Source organism: Notolabrus celidotus, chromosome 14, assembly GCF_009762535.1.
Source record: "Notolabrus celidotus isolate fNotCel1 chromosome 14, fNotCel1.pri, whole genome shotgun sequence".
Lineage (NCBI taxonomy): Eukaryota > Metazoa > Chordata > Actinopteri > Labriformes > Labridae > Notolabrus > Notolabrus celidotus.
The window spans coordinates 25,846,105-25,865,876 of NC_048285.1; the positions used below are offsets into that span (position 1 = coordinate 25,846,105).

Below are 19,772 nucleotides of genomic sequence, written 5' to 3' on the forward strand. Positions count from 1 at the left end.
GATCATCGAAGGCACATGTTCAGGCTGATGAATACTGTAATTCCTATTTATTGCACAGATATTTCAAATCCTCCAAAAAGCTGAAGGAAAGGAGAAAGTGTGTTTTCTGCTGGGACATCAGCTCAGTTATTGCATGTAATTTCAGTTGGCGCATTAGCATCATGTAACAGGGATACAAACATTGACCATACTGACTTGGCTTCATGTTCAGTTAATCTCTTTAGAGCAGTATGAAAGGTTGTGTAAAAACACGAATGGTTCAATAGTGAATGCAGCATCACCAGTGAAGAAAATGTTGGCTGCATTCCTGTTTTAAGAGACCAATTCAGATCTCTTATCCAGAGTTTTTGATGTGTAGCTGTTTTGAGAGCCTCAGGTCCATCCACCACTGGATGTCTCCTACCTTTATTCTGTATCAACCATCGGTACTCATCTGTTTGAGGGAAATACAAACATAATCACAGAGTGATTGTGTTGCTGTTTAGTGCTGTTGTCATGGGTAGAAAGTAGCCTAGCACAACATTTAACCTCAGAGAAGTTCTGGACATCCTGTTTTCAACCCTGTGATCCCACATCCCATCATAAGCAGAGTCAAAAATAAGAATCAAACAACAGCTCACTGCTCCTTTATTACTATTGACATGCATTAGGTCAATACATCTCTAATTTAGAGAGACTGTGTCATGTTTCCTGTTATTAATAGTGGCATCAGTTAGTGTCACTTGATGAGATCTGTCATGGTTTGAGATGCAGCTACTCTAATGGACATCACAGCTGATCAGATTAGACAGATATGAATACGGCATCATGTCGAGTTTGCACTAATGATCTCAGAGATGATTGACGTTCAGAATTTGTAACATGCAATCACACAAACTAAGTCATGTGAGAATTTTAATAAACAACTTTTTGGAGAGGAAGCAAAAGCTTGAAGTTTTCAGAGAGATGAGAAACCAGAAAGACCCCAAATCCAAAAACTCTTCATGAAAACAAGTAATACAATCCGAGTGAAAATCATTTTTGGCCTCAGGTGTTCTCAGAGAGCACACACCGTTCATACACCAAGGCTAAACAGTCTCAAAATTACTTTTCTTATTGAAGTTGAATTAAATCAGAATAAAAGATCATTTTACCAAAAAAAAGGAGATAAAAAGGGAAATTTCTATGCAGATTGAAAAACCATTCTGCAAAATCCAAATGGAAAGAGACAAATGCAAACGGGAGGGAGGAAAATGTATTAATTAAAAACATTTCCTTTATACTGCAAAACTGAAGGTGAAATATTTTAACCTTTCAATTGTTTGCTTTTAGATTTAGTTTTGAAATTAATATTTATTTTGTTAAGAGCATTTGATCTCGCTTTACATTTCTGTCCACACAAAGACATTATTTATTAATCATTTCAATATCCAATTTTCCTTTCAAAGTACTTTTCTTGACTTTTTAAATCATTTCTGTAACTAGTTGTGAAGTCCATCTGAGTTATTGCACGCTGTAGTTTGTGGACTTCACAAAACAAAACAACAAACTCTTTTTACCAGAGTAATATCAGAGTGTACAGATTAAATGTAAACCCTCTGATTGATCTTATTTACAGCCCACCCACACCTTCTTTAGCTGAACATGATTTACGACCAGCCATGCACCACTTTACTCCCACCTCAGAGGCTCAACACCCACGGGCTCAGGTTCAGCTGTTTCACAGTCTCAGAGGGTGTTCCTCATATCAGAAAGAAAAAGATCAAAGCCCAAGTTTTTGAAGATCTGCTTAGTTTGTAGCTGTAAAACCCATTTGATGTACAGTTTGTTGTGTTACATTGCTACAGAAAGCTTTGCACAAAAGTCCTTTAATGTCTTGAAATATCATAAATCACTTTAAAGCTACAATCCAAAACGAAAAAGAAAAATGAGCACAACATGAAAGATCTACAGAACTTTGATCTCTCGTCCTTCAAAGAAGGTTCAGGGTTTGTTTGAATGTCTTCCTCCAGTTTTACTGTTTGTCTCTAAGTCAGGGAAAATGACCAGTACTCTGCTCAAAAGCATTGTGAAATATAAAACGTGTATTTATAGCTTTATAAATAACTTCTTATCACAATTGTAAAATAACTTGATTTTTTTATGACCCTGATCTCAGTTTGAAATGGATGTACTGTCAGTATTTCTTTTTCACTCTTAGCACATCTTTGTGTAAATCAGAGGATATAACAAAACCTTCCACAGACAGACAAGGATAAAACTCAGACAGACCTTTATGTATTCTATGTAGCCTCTCACAGCCAATATCTCTACTTTCTGCCTTTTGGATGGAATGCACGTTAAATTAGTTTTTTCACAGTGGCACTTATATATGATAGAATTAGATTTAGATCAGAAACCTCTAACAGCAGTAGTAAAATCTGCTTCTTTTCTTGAGCTTTCCTCACCTATATCACTGACTCTTATAGTTAAGGAGCCAATGTGATGAGAAACTTTCAAAGTGGCCTTAAAGGAAAAGGTAATTCTTATCTGCTGCTCATCACTGGAGGTAGAGCAGCAGCCTGTCAAAACCACTTCAGTCTCCTCTCAGGTCCCTCCTACAGATAAAAACACAGCTTCTTGTTCCTTCATTGCAGCCAGGTCTCAGTGACCCCCATCTCCCTCCAAGTCACCAAGCAATCAGTGTCCTGTTTGCTGCAAGAGAGTCCCTATGAGGACCTGCTCTTGCCTGTTTTGTAGAAGTCTACAGCTTGCACACAACCACCATTAATGATTCAGGCTCTAGTTCTTGAATGCCTCCTCTATGACAGGAATGTCAATAGCTCTTTGAAGCAAATCTCTCACTTTTTAAGATTACATTTTCATCCGAAGAAAATGCCCTTTTATTCTGCAACTTATTGTTTTCATATTACAGCAATGGTGTGAATGTTGACTATAAAGCGGTGTGAGAAACCGTGGTTGATGTCATTATGCAGTTAGATAAAGCTCAGATACGTCAAAGAGCTAACAAACCTCAGTGACTAATAGGGTTAAATAAGTGTAAACAGTGTCAGACTCGTCACCTAAAGCTAACAGGCTGCTGGTAGACAGAAAGGCTGGGAGCAGACTGTTCCCCCTGACTTCCTGCATGATGAGTGGACCGTGCAGTAATGAACCACAGGCTCACACGCACGGCTGCTTTGTTTTTCTCTCAGTGTGAAGCTCTGGCTCTCTCACACAGTGCTCACACACCTTCTACTCTCGGCCCTGACTACAGAGAATTCAGATGAAACAGATTTCTCTTATTTCCAAAGTGATTGTGTGCGCTGTGCATGTCCTAAAATATCCTGTGCTGGTTTCCTCTGATTTATCTGCCAGTGTATTTCCTGGAGTGAGGACAAGCAAGAGCAAAACCCTGAAGGCAATATTGGTTTTGAAGGATGGTTCCAGTGTATTATCAAGTATATTTGAAGGATAAGGCTAGTCTTATCTGTTTTTCTTATTAACAGCACATAAAAAGACGCGAAAATGAGGCAGAAATGTCACACTTGACTATGTTTGTATATAGATTAAATACAATGAATAAAAATGAGTGACATTAAGTGCTCCTTTTATCTGTCAGAGTTGCCTCGTGTCTACTTAGCAGCTTTGTGCCTGATAAAACACATCTGCCATGTGTTCCATGACCTCAGCCCATCAGCCTAGAAAGGGGAAAGATTTTTAATTTGTTCTATATTTAATGTTAGTACAACATAAATATATCGAATTGGCTTGGATTCAAATTTATTTCTAACATGTAAAAAAAAAAGGGAAAATAGTCATAGAGAAGATAATATTATTGCACACAATAGAAAACAGGATACAATACAAGATTATTGTACACTTGATGATTCAGTGTACATTTTTAAAAAGAACAGAGAGGAAGAAAAACTTGTTGAATCCCGCCCCCTTCGCCTCAAAGTTAATTTATTATTAAGCTTCCTTAAAGATATAAACCTCAATGAACATTATTATATTGAACTTATCCAAATGTATAGTTTTATTAACCAACAAACTACGTCTCACAAAATGCTAATATATCACTAATAAGTCTGCAAAACTTTACAATACTGTTCCACTCATAAACATTTGTTCATGCTTAGATTATCTTGAATTAATATTGACTCATTTATGCATTAATAATTACCACATCATCACTTAATGAAGAGTATATATGTTTAAAAGGCTGAGTAATATATGACTTACTATTAAGTCTTTGAGTAATTCACATTAAATATAAAAATTAAAGATGTTAATGACTAACCACGATGTGTCGACTCTCCAGTGTTCTTCATGATGAGTTAATGATGCTGCCCCACCAAGTAAAGACACAACATGATTATATCTTTGTTATCATGCTGATTAAAGACATTAAACAACAGTAAAGTAAATGCAGTCAGCATTTCAACAAGGTACTGTAAAAGACCCCTGCCATAATTGATCAGACATATTTCTCATGACACCCACATACCAAAAGACACATACCTCCAAATTTGCAAAGTTACATTGGATTTGTACAGCGTGTTGGCTGAGAAGACAAAAGCCAGGGCCGTTTTCACTTTCATCCATAAAGGTCTGTTAATTTATGGAGTGAACGTTAACTACTGTTGCTGTCAGGTGGAAATGTGAAGGATTTTCTCCCCAGCTTTCTTTTTCAGCAAATGAATGAATAAGTGCCAAATATTTGAGCATTCTCAGGCAGCAGCGTAGTGGATCCATAAAAACTTCAGTGCCCATCTTCATTGTAATGAGGGAACATGTCAGTGTAACAGAGAGCTGGTTTTGAAAGGTGCACATACTGTATCTGTGCAAATCAGACATAGCACAGGCACTGCTTTTGGGATGTTTTCAATGTTGTTTTTGGTCTTTTCATGGGATTTGTCGACTGTTAAAGGAATACGCAGTATACAGTCAGACTCTTTTGACTTTGCAGTCTTTGCTTATTCAGCACAGTATGGCTTTAAGGTCAAGCAGCAAATATGCTTTATTGCATTGCCGTGCAATATTACAGTTAGAAAACTAAAGACACACTCAGTGCACAATGTGATGAATAAATGAATTAAAGCAAGTCTTAGCAGTCAGGAGTCTGCTGATAGATTTTCACATCTTAAATAAATGAATAGAAGGTTCATGGCATTGTATAGTGGTTAAGAGATATGTAAAATATGTCAGCCAGGATTGCAGAAGTGTTCTTTTTAAATCAGAATACCAGCGATTCACGATAAAAAGGCTAAATGATTCAGAACCACTTCTCTTTGAGTAAAACTCTGGGATGGTCTTAATCCAAAACCTACTCATTAGCATTGATCAAACCATTGACCTTCCTGTTAGGGGGCATTCTTTGTAAGCAGCAGACTACCCTCGGGTCCTTTGGTGCTGGAAGGTTTTCTTTGATTGTCTTCAGCCTTGTTTAGCTTTTGTACAATAATTAACCTTCACTGTTTCTCTGTGTTTTTTTCTGTTGTGTTTCTCTTAGAAAGTGCCGGCAGTTTTGTTTCTTCACTCTTTATCAGTCAATGAGGGGGATTGGAGTATTCTTCCTCTGCTGCCTTAGTAAGTATCTCTTAATCTGTGGGATTCAACAACATTTGATCAAGAGCTACGTGATGCAATGTGGACAAAGTTGTAGAGACACTGTGTCATTGTGCTGTAGGTTTTGTAGGTTATAATGTGGTTATAGGACATTTCCTCAGCCTCATTTTAGGGTCTCAGATTGCTCTGAAGCTATATCCAACACAATAACTGTGATTGATTGCTTCACATTATGATAAATGCCCACCTAATGTGTCCATAACTGTGACAATAAGCTAATTACTGCAGTTATCCAGTCGTCTGAACGGCACCATAATGACATTAGCTGCAGTCATCTACATAAAGGGCCTTCTTGAAACTCCATGATGTGTTCCATAAATAGTTTTTTGGGAGACATGAAATAATATTTGAAGCTGTTTTCTTCCTCCATCATAAAGATTTGGGGCGTAGATCAGGAAAAGCAGCCTATGTCATTACAGAGAGGATGCCTGTGTGCTTGTGATGTTTTTTTTGTGTCCTTGCCCTCGAGGGGAAACTCTGTGTCTTTATGATCTGACTGGGTCAGGAGCCCCAGTTAGCTCCGACGACTGAAATGAAAAAAGTACTCTTTGTAGAGTTTGTCTGTGTCTGGTGATGTTCCATTTACTCTTATTTTATTATTTAACTGCAGTTTTGATCTGTGTCCTCAGTTTATCACACTCCTTTGGGAAAAACTCATCCTGGATTGTGTTTCTTGAGGAGGAAACAAACGTGAAGATGACTAAACTCGTTCAAGTCCTTGCAAAATATGACAAGAACAAAGTAAGTGTTCAATATTCCCTTTAAAAAAATATCTCTATTTCTTTTTGTTACCCTCTTTCCTTTGCTCTCACTTGATCTCTTTGTCAAACTCAGCAGTGAGACCAGACCTTAATATTTTGAGCTCTTGTGTAGTCAATCATCAGTTTAATTAGGAGATCAAATTATTTAATTTTAATTATAATAATAATAATGACCACCTTCATATATATTGCACTTTACAAAACAGAGTTACAAAACAGAGTTACAAAGGGCTTTACAACATAACAACAGGAAGACAACAACATTAAAACAGTCAACAGAATTTACTTCAACAGGACATAAATAAAATTGCAGGAGTTGACAGGAAAAGGTTACATTTTTAAAAAATAAGATCAAAGTCAGACTCAATAAAAATAATAAAATAGCCTAAAACTCAGCGAAAAAGCTGCTGTTTGAAATGTTGATGAGAGGGACCCTGGATGTTGAGGATGTGTGCGTGTGCAATGTCTGGGCCGATTATGATAGCATCTTGTTGCTGTACAGAGCTGTACATCCAGTTTCTAAGATTGATAATACAGCTAATGAGTGAAGAAATGTGATCCAGGTGGTTACGGCTAGAAGAGAGAAAGCTGGGTGTCATCGGCATAAAGATAAAGACTAATGTTGTGTCTACGGTTCACATGTCCCAGAGGCAGCAGATAAAAATAAAACAGGAGTGGTCCCAGAGCTGACCCCTGAGGTACACCACAGGACAAATTTACACTGGGCGACTGTGAGTCTCCAAAGACTAAAAGACCTCTCACTTAAGGAATAATGAATCAATTTAAAAGCTGAACCAGTGACTCCAACCCAGGCTTTAAGAGGTAATAAAATCGAGTAGTCAACAGTATCAAAAGCAGCACTTAAGTCTAAAAGAACTAAAGTGGTAGATTGACGTACAGGATATCAGGTTGGTTCCTCTGTGGCTGCTGAGTTCTGTCCGCTCTCAGAGTAACCATTCAGACATGTAACTCAACTCTCTGTTGAGTGACCTTTTTTCCACTCGTGAAATTATTTTTCTTGTTTGCAGGTTGGTTGGTAGGTTAACTACAAATACACAATCTGATAAACTCTGCAGTCACAGAATCAAAAGTGAGAAACTGAAATGAAAATATTTTTTTAATCAAGCTCAGTAAACTTATTTTCTCCATCAATAGTTTATGAGTTATCAAAATAATCTGAATAACAGGCTTGTTTTTATGTTTTATGGGGGCGTTTTTTGCCCTCTGTACATGTTGACAATCCTCCACAACATGAGTTTGAACCAGCTTTTAAATGCCAAAGGGTGAATTGCCAAATGTTATTTGAATCACTTTGAGGTAAAGCCCACAGGGTTAGCTTTAGAAAATGCAAATTTTCTATCAGCAGATGCTGAAGTTTGTTTTGGTCTGTGTCTAAAAAAACTCTTCAAAACAACTAATGGAAACCCTTTTCACTTTCATTTTAGACTATTAAGACCCTGCAGTGTCATATTTCATTACCAAGTCAGAGATGGAATTCTTTTTTTTGTAAATGACTTTATGCAACCTTATACTGAGGAGGCGGCAATGGATGCATCACCTTGTGATTTGATTCATTTCAACATGCCCTGGAGCAAAGACTCCTCACTCAGACGTTATCGCACAATGTGATCGGCCTTGTATTGTTATTAGAGAGAAAAAATTGGTTTTCTTTATAGAATATTTGAAGAGCTGATATCTCTGCACAGAAGCAAGCTTTATTTTTCAAATGAATGTCCACTAATTAGACACTGAAACACTGCAAGCAACAAAGTTTTAGTGCTTATTACGCAGTCAGAGACAAAAAAATAAAAGCTACCATATGTCATCCATTAACAAGATGGTTGCAAGAGAAATACTTACAATAGCTATTGTCACACACTATGGGGTTGGTTGTCACACACTATGGGGTCGGTTGTCACAATGGTATTTTAATGGGAAAAATCTTTTAAAAAAGGCAAGAAGGCAGAACTAAATTTGTAAGTTTAATTGCACTGACAAGTGATAGGCCTACATAACTTAATGCATTTTAACATAAAATGAGCAAGGAACATGAACAGGAAACACATCTTTAGGCCAGCCTATATAACAACATAAAGAACAAAACAAATAGGCCGAACAATAATGGCCGACTCAACTAGGCTACATGCAGTCACTGTCTGAGTTACAGTGATGGCAAATGTAGGGTCTGCGCACTCCAACTCATTTCACCATGCATGATTTTGTCAACATAGGGGTTGGTTGTTACATGTGACAACCAACCCCAAAGAGAATGTGACGACCAACCCCAACTGGAATTTTTTGCTAGCATCAAGGCTAACAACCATCTAACAACTACTTAGCTAGTTAATAAAAATCTAAACTATAGCTTTCCCCTCACACTTTGTAAGGGTAACACTTGTTTTGTTATAAACCCATCGTTTAAAAACCTAGAAGAAAAATACTGAGGAGCTGAATATTTACAATTTGACATGAAAAACACAAAAAGCCCTCTCACCTCAAGCTCAGCTGTCTTACTTCAGGGAAGACTATGTAGGTAAGCTCCAATTCTCCAAAGCTCTAATTCTGGAAATGTTCATACCCCAATTTGAGAGACAGTGCCCTCTGGTGCCGAGGTATAACAAGTGTGCCAACCAACCCGTGTGACAACCAACCCCGTTCTCCCCTATGTGTTAAAATGAGCTTCAGTTACCACCATGTCTCTGAGAGACACTCATAATATAACCCTGGGAGTCACTGAAACCCTGATATGAATAATCTTTTGTAAACACTACATGTTGCTGTGAGGACCTTTTGTGAATTGCTTTAGCCATGAGGCTCTTTGGCCCATAAAGGGGCCATCTTTGCAGTAGATGTTTGTACATTACCTTATTGTTTTGGCATGCATCAGCAAACCCAGACACTCTTTGCTTTTTTTGAAGGGATGGAAATGTATTGAGTTCTAACCTAGGTACTTACCAATGCAACAAATTAGATATACAGCCAACAGTGCTCTCAATAACTACATGGTATAGTAAACACCTCTGTTATAAAGTTTCACATCACTTCGTAACACATATTTTAAAACCAAAAAAGTTCAGCATGTTAAGAAACACACTGTGAGAGAGGCTGCTGGTGGTAGCCTTCTATTCACTCTTCAGACATGGGAGCGAAGCCAGTTTTCTCATCAAACTACCAAAAACTCATTATTTACTCAGTGGGTGACAAACCCACTCACAAGAAGGATTCTTTTCTGCCAAGTGCTGTGTAGAAATTGTAATATTGGACCAGATGTCTGAGTGTGTCCTTTCACAGTAATATATTAATGGTAAAAAAAAAAAATCCTGGAGTGAACATGTAAAAGTGAAAGGAAGCAGCCTGCACTCCTGCTGACATCCTGTCGCATACTTCTCCTTTTTCAGGAGTGGTTTCTTGGTAAGCCTCTCCATGACGTAGAGTCGACCATCATCCATCACTACGCCTTCGCAGAGAATCCCTCTGTCTTTAAATACCCAGACTTTGCTGCTGCCTGGGCCTTAAGCATCCCGCTCGTCATGCGGTGAGTGTGTCTGTTTGTGTCTGTAAAATTGAGTGGTCTGGTTCATATCACGACTGTATTTTTTCAGATGTGGTGTCTCGTTTTTATTGAATATTTCTGACAATGACATCTTTCATGATGTATTGCAGGCTTGCAAATAAAGTGAGAGATGAGCCACTTAAATCTGACTTCACCATTGACCTGAAACATGAGGTAAGATATCATGCAAGTTACCTTCATAGTCATCCAGTTTGGAAAGTGATGACAAGTCTTTCGATTTTTCATCCATTTCTCAACTATTTTCTTGTTTGTCGCTCTCAAACCAACAAGGACCATCTGTAATTTATTTTCACACAAAAAAAGTGGAGGCATGGAATCCATCTAACTTGAAGCTAAATCTTATTACTTTGGAGAATTGTCATGGTGCTGCATTGAGGTTCTTATTTTTATCACTGAAATTCAGTCAAAGAGGCATCGAGGGGTTTGATGGGTAAACACAGCAGCAGCAGGAGCAGCAGCAGCAGACTTATCAGGCTCAGTCCTGGAAAGGTGCTTCAGTCAGAGATGGCAGGACTTGAGCGCTGGATATTAAATTATTATGCTGTTAACCTTATAAATATATGACAAGGAGGTTGCTGCTGAAGTTAAGAGCAGAATTAAGATGTATTTTTGATGGTTTATGGCCCTAAACACCAAAAACGCACATCACAAACAGACATATCAAACCTCATTCAAGTGACAAAACATTCCTTACAGTACATGCAAAAGTAAAGAGAGATATTGCTTAAATCCTTAATGTCACCTAGATTACTGTCAGCTTCAGCTCCTGACTTTAATCCAGCAAACCATCACGTTTCACAGTTTCTGTTGTTACTGATTCTCTGAGACAGTTTCCAACATTCACACTGCACTGATTGTACTGTTCTCATTACCAATTCTTCTACTGTTACGTCTGGTTCTTCCCCTGAAGAATACTTAAACTAAAGCCTGGATTTTATTTTGCTCCTCTGTAGAAAGAGAAACTCACCAGCTGCAAATTACTCCCTCTTCCCCCTCCCTGTTTATCTCTTTTGTTACGCATCTTAAATAATAAATACATTCACTGGAGTTGTGTGGTGAGAGCAAAACATTCATATTGTCAACACATCTCTTCTTTTATGTTTATAATAAAGCAGTAATGTGTGATGGCTTTGGGTCTCGTCTTTTGCCTGTAAACAGTAAAAGATCTGACTTGTATCTGTGTTAATGCAGGTTGCCTTGTATATCTGGGACAATGGGAACGGCCCACGTCTCACTGCTGTCCCTGAGCTGTGCACCGAGCCAGAGGACTCCCCTCAGACCAGCCACTGTGCCACCACTCTGAGCCGCCAGCCTCCACTGTGTGTGAGTATCTGCTTTGTTTGCAGACCAATGTGACTGGCCTCAGTTTGTAGGAAAAGGGACTGGAACAAAATTAAACCTTTACATACAACAAAGATACTTCAGTGTGAGATATTGGCAGTTCTGCTGTGATCTTGGCCCGGTAGCACACGATGCAAAACAACCTGAGACGTCACATAAACACTCCTCTGTCAGAAACATCCTTTTTTTACTCTCACCAATTTTCTGATTAATTTTGATTTCTGTCCAAACGTGATGAAGTTTATCCATCTCCAACTCAAACAAAGTGCCAACAGTAGAAGCAGCCTGTCATTTTCTGGAATCGTGTTCTGCTGCTTTAACGCTTTCATCATACCTGGACCAGGGAAATTGAAATCCACATGCAAATTCAAATTGTCCACAGCTGATGACTAAACCTATCCTTCTTTTATTCTCTTTGTCTCCTTGTGAACCACTTTGCACACATGCTCACCACAATTTTGTGACGGGAGCAGAGCACATGATTCTTCCTACATATTTTTAGAGCATCTTAAAGTAAAGCATACGTTGCTTTAGGATATGAGTTCCATGTGAATAAGCTGGCCTTGTTGTTTCTTTGTTGTCAAGTCAACTTTATTTATACAACACATTGCATATGACAGGCGTGGACTTGGTGTGCTTCAGGCTAATATCCTACATGACAAACACGTGAAAGTAAAAGAGGGATTACACACACTTTGATATGTCTTCATTTTCTGTTTTACTTCCTGTCTTATTTGGTTTTGTTTACAAAGATGAAGAAGTGTTATAAATATGAAAACCTATGTGACTTATGTTGTGTATAAAAAACAAGATAGGAGCATACATAATTAAAATGTTTAACATTAGATGATATGACAGATGTAAAAATATAACAAGAATATATGACAATGGAGGTATCACATGTAAGATGAGACATTACAAGATAAAAAGCATGAGCTAAAGAAGCATTACATTCCTTAAAGTTTAGCAAATATGAAAACCCAAGTTAAAGAGGCAATGTTTATGTGCTGTTTTATATGATGTTTTATCCTTTGTGCAGCATCCTTGAGTTTTTAGAAAAGCGCTTTATAAATAAAATGTATTATTATTATTATGATTATTATACAAAGTAACATAAGATAATGAAGTTTCACATACACACAACTGTATAAAAAAGTAGTCAGATAAGAACTAAGAAGATAAGGAGGATTTATTTTCATTAAACATATAAGATAAGAAGGATTTGCAGAAACCCTGAGCAGACATGCATCTGAACATTTGATTTACTCAGTTTTCCCATGATATCAAGTCATTGCTGGTTGTTTTCTTGAGATTTGAACTTACTTATCTCATTATCTCAAGATAGCAAAAATTGCCTTGTGATAACATGATACATTTCTGGGGATGCGTAAAAGAAAACAATAGGCCAGTCACTCTGATAGGCCAGACCACAACATGCCGTGCTGCCACACTAATGAGGTAAGTTAAGCCTATTATATGTTTGTTTTGTGCTCTTGCAACTCTGGGGATATGAGTTATCATCACCTGGCTTAAAGTGGAGATCTCAAGAAAACCATGGTGATTAATTATCACGGGAAAATACAGTAAATAAAATCATGTATGCATGTCTACTAAAGGCTTCTTCAAGGAGTTACATTTGAACAAACATATAGGCTTGATAACATAAGAAGGTATAATTTATTCCACTTAGTAAAAGAAAAATAATAATACCTTGTCTGTGGTTATCCCAAAAACAGGTATCACAGACTCATAACCAAACTAAAAGCTTTGAACATGTTACATGTAAAGTGGTTATACCCTTCACTTGATAATTTCTGACATAACTCTAAAATACAAAGAGAACCACCAGCCAGAGTCAAGATCTGATGCCATGCTGCAAGTATAGCAATTCATGGCATGACTCTGGTCTCTCTCATGCTGGAGTAAAGGCTTTATTACAAAATGAGTATTGATCGTCAGTTAATGTTCTCATAAATCATTTCACATCTACTATGTAACTCAGAGAAGAGATATTACAGTAGGTTTAATGTGCAGGGGGAAACATCTTAGAGGCAGGCGATGTCTTAGAATAGTCTTGCTAGAAATAATTGGCAGTTTCTTAGGGCCACGCTGGAGATGTGTTTATCTGAGTGGGAGATGGTGAGTGGGTGTGGCTGAGGAGAAAAACAACATGGAAATGTCACACAGAAAGTGGAGCCATCATCTAATTTGTGAAAGCTGCAACATTTTTTACCTCCTCTGTAAATTATCATTCTGACTAAAATATGTATATTGGATAAATTGAGGTTTTACATGAAACTGTGCATATTTCAACTTAAATTTTCTCTGTCTGAAAGTGGTTACATTTTTGGACAGGAAAGGTCAGACGACCTTTAGCCAGTAGCTGTTGATCCAACTTGCAGAGTATAAGACCAACAGTAATATCCAGGAGACTTCATTTTGTTGGGAGCAGGCAAAACAAGTTGAATTTTGGATGTCAGAGCTGCAGCTGAAAGTGTCCCAATTCTATTTTTTTTCCCCCATGTTTTCCTTCTTGGTTTTCACACAAAAAAACAGTTTGATGTTTTCATTTGTGATTCAAATCACACACTACATGTTCATCATGTGTTCCAGTTTGTTGCAGTCTGAACAGTAAGATTTATATTCATGTGGTTCTCCTCTATGGATGTCCCTGTTCTTATAAAACTGCATCCATATGAACAGAATGAAAACAGGACAAACACTGAGGCAGCCAGTGGAGAAGCATGAAGGTCACAGTTTAATAAGTATTCAGGGAGAAGTTCCCAATCACACAAAACAAGAGGGGACGTGTCCTAATCGGTCAGAGTGAGAAACAGTTGCACAAAAAATTGCCCGCTGGGTCACTGCAGCCCTCAGCTGCAGAGTCAACAAAGAATCAAGAGCCTCAAGAGGCAGATTAGAGGAGGTGAAGGACGGCAATATACAAAGCGATCCGAGCAGTGAAACACGTCCGAAAGAAATGAACCTATGGTGTTGTTGCTCCTCTATCTGCATGCCGGACATGAAGACAGAGGCTTGTTTTGCATCAGACATGAGTCAGCTCTTTAAAATGAGGGAAACTGACAAAGAACGGACAAATAGGTCTGAGGGGGAAACGACAGTAAGTAAATCCTATAATAAGAATGTGTTCTCAGTGTTTGTGCTTTGGTGGTCTTAGGAATGGTGCAAACATCAGTGCAGCCTGTTTGAGGGATTTACTGCTTAAACAGCTGATCAAAAATTCATGAATACATTTTAATAAATCATTGATCATTGTGTTGTTTGTCAGTGAGAAAAGCCCAGCCATTGCTTGTTTTTTTCTGCTTTGGATGATGGTTGGATGCTTTCACTCCAAGCTTTTGGAGTCTATGACCATTTTTTTCATGTGTTTGTGGTATTGTATGTACTTAATGCTTTGAGTGACTGTAGTTTATATTTTTATGATCAATATGTATTAATGTGAACGGGCTGACTTCTTTTTTTTTTTTTTTCTTTTTTTTAACCTTTATTTAACCAGGTGAGTTAATTGAGAACCAATTCTCATTTGCAATAACGACCTGGGCGAGGAGGATGAAACTACCCAGAATTATTATTCAAATCTGCACTTTGACAAGTTTTACCAATTTCATAACAAGTGTCAGGTGGTAGTTGAGCTGAGCAGCTTCAACACTCTTAGATGTGTTTCTTTGCTGCATCAGTAAGATGTTTTCATCTAAAGCCCAACTGTTTGTACCAAACAGCAGACAGACACAGTTACTGACTCAGAGGAGAACTAAGTGGAGCCTTCAGCTGCTAAAGAGCCAAAACATCCCTCAAGACTTTCTATAGACTAAAAACAAAACAGGCGGGTGGTCAGAGACATGACTCCAAATGAAATATAATGTTGCTCTGTAACTGTCTGCTGTAAAAAGAAGCACCTGTTTGTTGAAAACGTACAGGAAGATGTGTCTAAATGTCAAGTCAAAAACTCGTGTAAGAGCAAAAACAACTGCAGACTGAACCGTTTATCAAAAAGAAGCAAAGCAATGAAAGTAACTATACGCTGCAGCACTCATTTTAACATAATGGTATGATTTCACAGCTTCAGATGTTATGTCCAGACATGATCATGCCACAAGGAGTATGTAACTGTACCTCACATTATGTCCTCAAATTTTTGTTGAAAATTAATTTAATGTGCAGCAGTTGATGACATCTTAGAGTTCTGTCTGTCACTGATTTATCAAAACCTTTTTGTGACTGTTGAGGCAAAAGAAAAGAGCCTCTTGGACTTTTATCAAATTTGGTAACAAAGGACTCAAAGATAAAAACAGAGCAGTTCCATTCTGTTTTTATTTCTCAATCAAATAAAAGTCCAACTCAAAGAAAAAAAGAAAGAGGCAGCTTTATTCCAGAAGTATAGACTGTGTAAAAAGATGGACAGCACTGTTACTTTTCAAAGGAGAAGCCAAACATTTAGATCTCCCCCTGGTGACTGGCTGCACATATAGGTGATAAAGCCAGCCTCCTCCTTTATAACCGGTGTATTTCAGCTCCAGTTTCAGGAGGAGGAAGAGGTGCTTCACCAATATAAATATAGTTAATGACCCAAATAGAGAAAACCTGTGAACATGCTCAGCCTCATTTTGAGCGCAAGTCTACTGGAGAGCTGAGGAAGACGAGAGCATTATGTTATTTAACTTCCTCTGCCATTTTTGTGGAGGCTGTCTACTTTAGTTTGGCATGTGCATAGGTAGAAAGATCGGCATATAAGCCATCCAATCATTTATTCTATTATAAGTCTGTTGCATTCAGTCTGAATGGATTGATTGAATGGACTGCATACAGGCTCCAGATTTTTCTTTTATAACTCCTTTCTAACTTTTTCACTGATATTGTTCTGATGTGTCAATAATTTGGGCAAATACATCCAGAAGTGCATCAACAATGAATTACCTACCCTAACCTTAATCATTATCTTTCCGTCCCAGTCTCACTTGTGTTCATTTTTTCTTATTTCAACAGGTTTTATAATAAGTTCTGAATTTTTAAAGGTGCTGCAGTGTTATTAGCTGTCTCCAATCATGAAAAAAGAGACAACCAGAGGGCAAAATGACCTCTGCCCATCAACAGAAATATTCAATTCTAATTTCCCTTTGGAGATAACAACTCTCACTGATCACTTTGACATTTAATATCGCCTGAAAAACTCAGTTTTAACCATTGAGCTGCATGTATTATAGATTCTCTTGTAATTAAATATGATTTATGATGTTTATTCCTGCAAGCATTTCACTGATTTATGTCTCCTATTTTATTCATCAAAGGGGGAGCCTGTAAATAAAGAAGATATATTTGTTGCTGTGAAAACGTGTAGGAAGTTTCACAGTGAAAGAGGTGAGTCACCCACCCACTCTTACAGAATCAAACACAGAAGCACATTTTCTATTAAAACAGCTGGTCTTTGCACCTTTGATTTCCCTTAATGGATTTGTTTTACCTTTGACACGTGACTGAATGAGATGTTTATCTTATTAATGCCATAAAGTCTGCCACTAGATCATTTCACCCTTATGTCTAAAAAGATTTTTAGCATTGAAGTTACTAAAATACCTCAGCCTGCTTAATTGCATGCCCCTCTCCCTCCTTGCTGCTTGAGCTGCACAATCATCCAACAATCCTGCAGCTGTTCCAGAATCACTTACACATGTTTAGCCTTTTATTTGCAAGCTCTTGGTGGCATTAAGCTGCTTCTCTTTTAACCTGATGAAAATGTGGCAGGTACATTTGAGAGGGATCAGACAAATTGTTCCCTGCTCTCTGCGGATATTGCACAAAGCGATTGCACTAATTACCTTAATTACAGTTTCCTCTGCCAAGCTGCCATTGTCAGTTTTTAAAGGTAGACAAGATGAGAATGAACATGAGATTTATGAATCAAAGGTTATTTGAGATCAATACGAATTAGACATGAAGGAGCATCACATTCAATTTACAGTGGCATTAAGTGTTGAGCGTTTTTAATCTCTGTGCTGATTATATAGAACGAAATTATCGTTCATCTATTTAACATCATACCAGTGGTATAAAAAAGGATGAACTATCTAGAGTTGCTCCAGGTTTTTTGTTTCCCATACTTCTTAAGTGGTACTATTACTGGACTAATGCGTCATATTGAACTTTGGATTTTGGGATAATTGGAAGCTCGGTTGTTGCTGCAGTAGCAGAATCCCTCTGAAACACCATGAAAAATCAGTAACAGAGATATCTGTCAGTGCTTGTGTTTTGGATCTGTTTTTGTTTTGGTCTCTCTGGATTCCTTTGAAGCCAAAAAATTCCACCTGTGAAAAACTGTTCTGTAGCAATAGTTTGGTTTGGTTTAGTTTGTGTAGTTTTTTTCCTTGAAAAACAGCCAATTTATTGATCAATTCTCATAAATTCACACAACAAAAATAAGAAAAGCAAACCAAGACACTGAATCAGTTCCTCCAAGGAGCCCCTCACAGACATTGGCACATGATGTACCATGCATCAATGTCAGGAGCCAATGTTTGAAGTGTTATCTGAATCTGACAGCATCTTACATTTATCTGTGTCGCATCAAGTCAGTGCTGGCAAGCTATTTTACCTAACCACCAATTCAAAGAAGAAGTTTGTTGCTGAGCAAAAGACGTCATATGCTGGATAAACTTTGTTTTCATGGTCAAACATGAAAGAAAGTTTCAGTAGTGGAGGTTGTATGTCAGCTTTCTACTTGCTCCTCAAAGACTATTTACTGTTCATACTAATCTGTATGATGGATTTATTTTGTTAAGTTCGGTTCAAATAACGTAATAAATGAATTATTTAGAATGAAATCATAAAACAGAGGTCTGAGCAGCTCCCAGAGGGCTGGAGAGTAGTTTCTCATGCTGTTCATCAAAAGTTGAGCTGCTGTTTGGCCCTTCAGAGACATTGAAGGCCACCTATTCCAACTCACAGTTCTGTGGTTCATTCTCTCAGTGTTAAATCTTGCCACTCTGACTCTGTTTTGTTGATTTATGAGAGCTGAAAACAGCCTCAAGCTGCTGCTACTGATTTCTGGATACTCTGTGTTTCTCAGAGCTCATTCTGTCTCACCTCCACAAACAGATCACAAAACTCAGAATGTTGTGTCAGATTTCAGTCAGAAATAGAAAAGCTTAAACTCTGATGGTGGGAATTTTTCCAGTGATGGGTGATTAGTATGTATAAATAGCTTTGCTGAAAGACAGTGTATAAATAGAAAGTTTAAAAGCACAGTCAGATTCAGTGATCTGCTGTTTTCTTTCTTTAGAGGAGAGAAGATCAGGAGGCCGCAGGTCCCAGTGTGTTACACTGTATCAGGAACAAGCACACAGAAACTACAAGTTACACATTTATTTATTTCCAGAAAATCCCAAGATGTAAAGCTCTGAAATTTAAGAAGTAAAGAGAATATTTATGGTTGACCGGTGTTGAAATGTGGTGTGATTTATATGTGGTTTAACATTTTCCACAAACCATTAGAGACTTGTGCCACTGCCTTAGGTCAGCACAAAAACCTCAAAGTTACTCACCATCCTGTCAAGTTTATTTTGCAGGATCTCTATGTTTCCTCCTCTGTTTCCTTCTCTTTGTGGAAACAGTGTTATTGGTGAGAAATATAAAATCTTAGCTCTAAAAGATCCAGTTTTTAGAAGAGGGCTGCTTATTTTGCAAACACAACAAACATATCATTGATTTTTCTCCTCTTTGCTTCAGTTCCAGTGATAAAGAAGACCTGGGAGAAAGATGCCTTACACTTAGAGTACTACAGTGACCATGCTGATCCTTTGATACCAACCATTGATTTAGGAGTACCAAATACAGAAAGAGGTAAGTGCTCCTTTCACAGTCTCCACTCCCTCAGCCTTAGTCACACCAGCAGATACAGTCTCTGGCCTTGGGTAATGGTGCAGGGTCGGCTGCATATTGGAGGTACATGAAAAATGAAATGACAAACTAAAGGTGAAACGTCCCCAGCCTAACACCTTGTGGAGGGGATGGCAGCAGTAATTCAAAACAATGTTGGGGGTGAATTGGAACCAAAGTGACCAGGAGTGGATGAGTCAGCATTTTATTCCAATTTTTTTGTCTCTGAAAGTGTGTTTTGCATCACAAAATGACAAAATAGAAAGGCTCTAAATGTGTTATTCCATCCTCTGTGTAAGGAGAAGATATCTGCCAGTTTATGTTGGGGCTTTATGTTCAGACTTTTCCGGTAATTGTGCCGATAATTCTATCAGTGAATACTTCCGAGATGTTAAATGGGTCTGCACGTTGTTTATGTTTTGAATTTGAGGAGCTTTTTTCCCGACTGAGAGCTACAAACTGCACTTTTACTCACCTGGAGCTCAGCCAACCTCACCTGCTGAGCTGCACAGACTGAAGACCTGTCTGTATTCAATAGCTGAAATGTTTTCTCCTGGGTTGTATGATCTGGCACTCGCTCACTCATCTCATGTAGAAGTTTGTTTATAACCACAAGA

At 37.9% G+C, this 19,772-nt stretch overlaps 1 protein-coding gene across 1 annotated transcript in view; it reads left to right on the forward strand.

The window, feature by feature from the left end:
- b3glcta (beta 3-glucosyltransferase a) overlaps positions 1 to 19,772 on the forward strand; it is a 78,786-nt gene that overhangs the window by 44,568 nt on the left and 14,446 nt on the right. Inside the window, exons 5-11 of the mRNA XM_034701909.1 lie at positions 5,474 to 5,550; positions 6,219 to 6,330; positions 9,749 to 9,885; positions 10,014 to 10,077; positions 11,116 to 11,247; positions 16,572 to 16,641; positions 19,006 to 19,119. Coding sequence (XP_034557800.1) covers positions 5,474 to 5,550; positions 6,219 to 6,330; positions 9,749 to 9,885; positions 10,014 to 10,077; positions 11,116 to 11,247; positions 16,572 to 16,641; positions 19,006 to 19,119 — 706 coding nt within the window. The remainder of the gene's footprint in view (positions 1 to 5,473; positions 5,551 to 6,218; positions 6,331 to 9,748; positions 9,886 to 10,013; positions 10,078 to 11,115; positions 11,248 to 16,571; positions 16,642 to 19,005; positions 19,120 to 19,772) is intronic.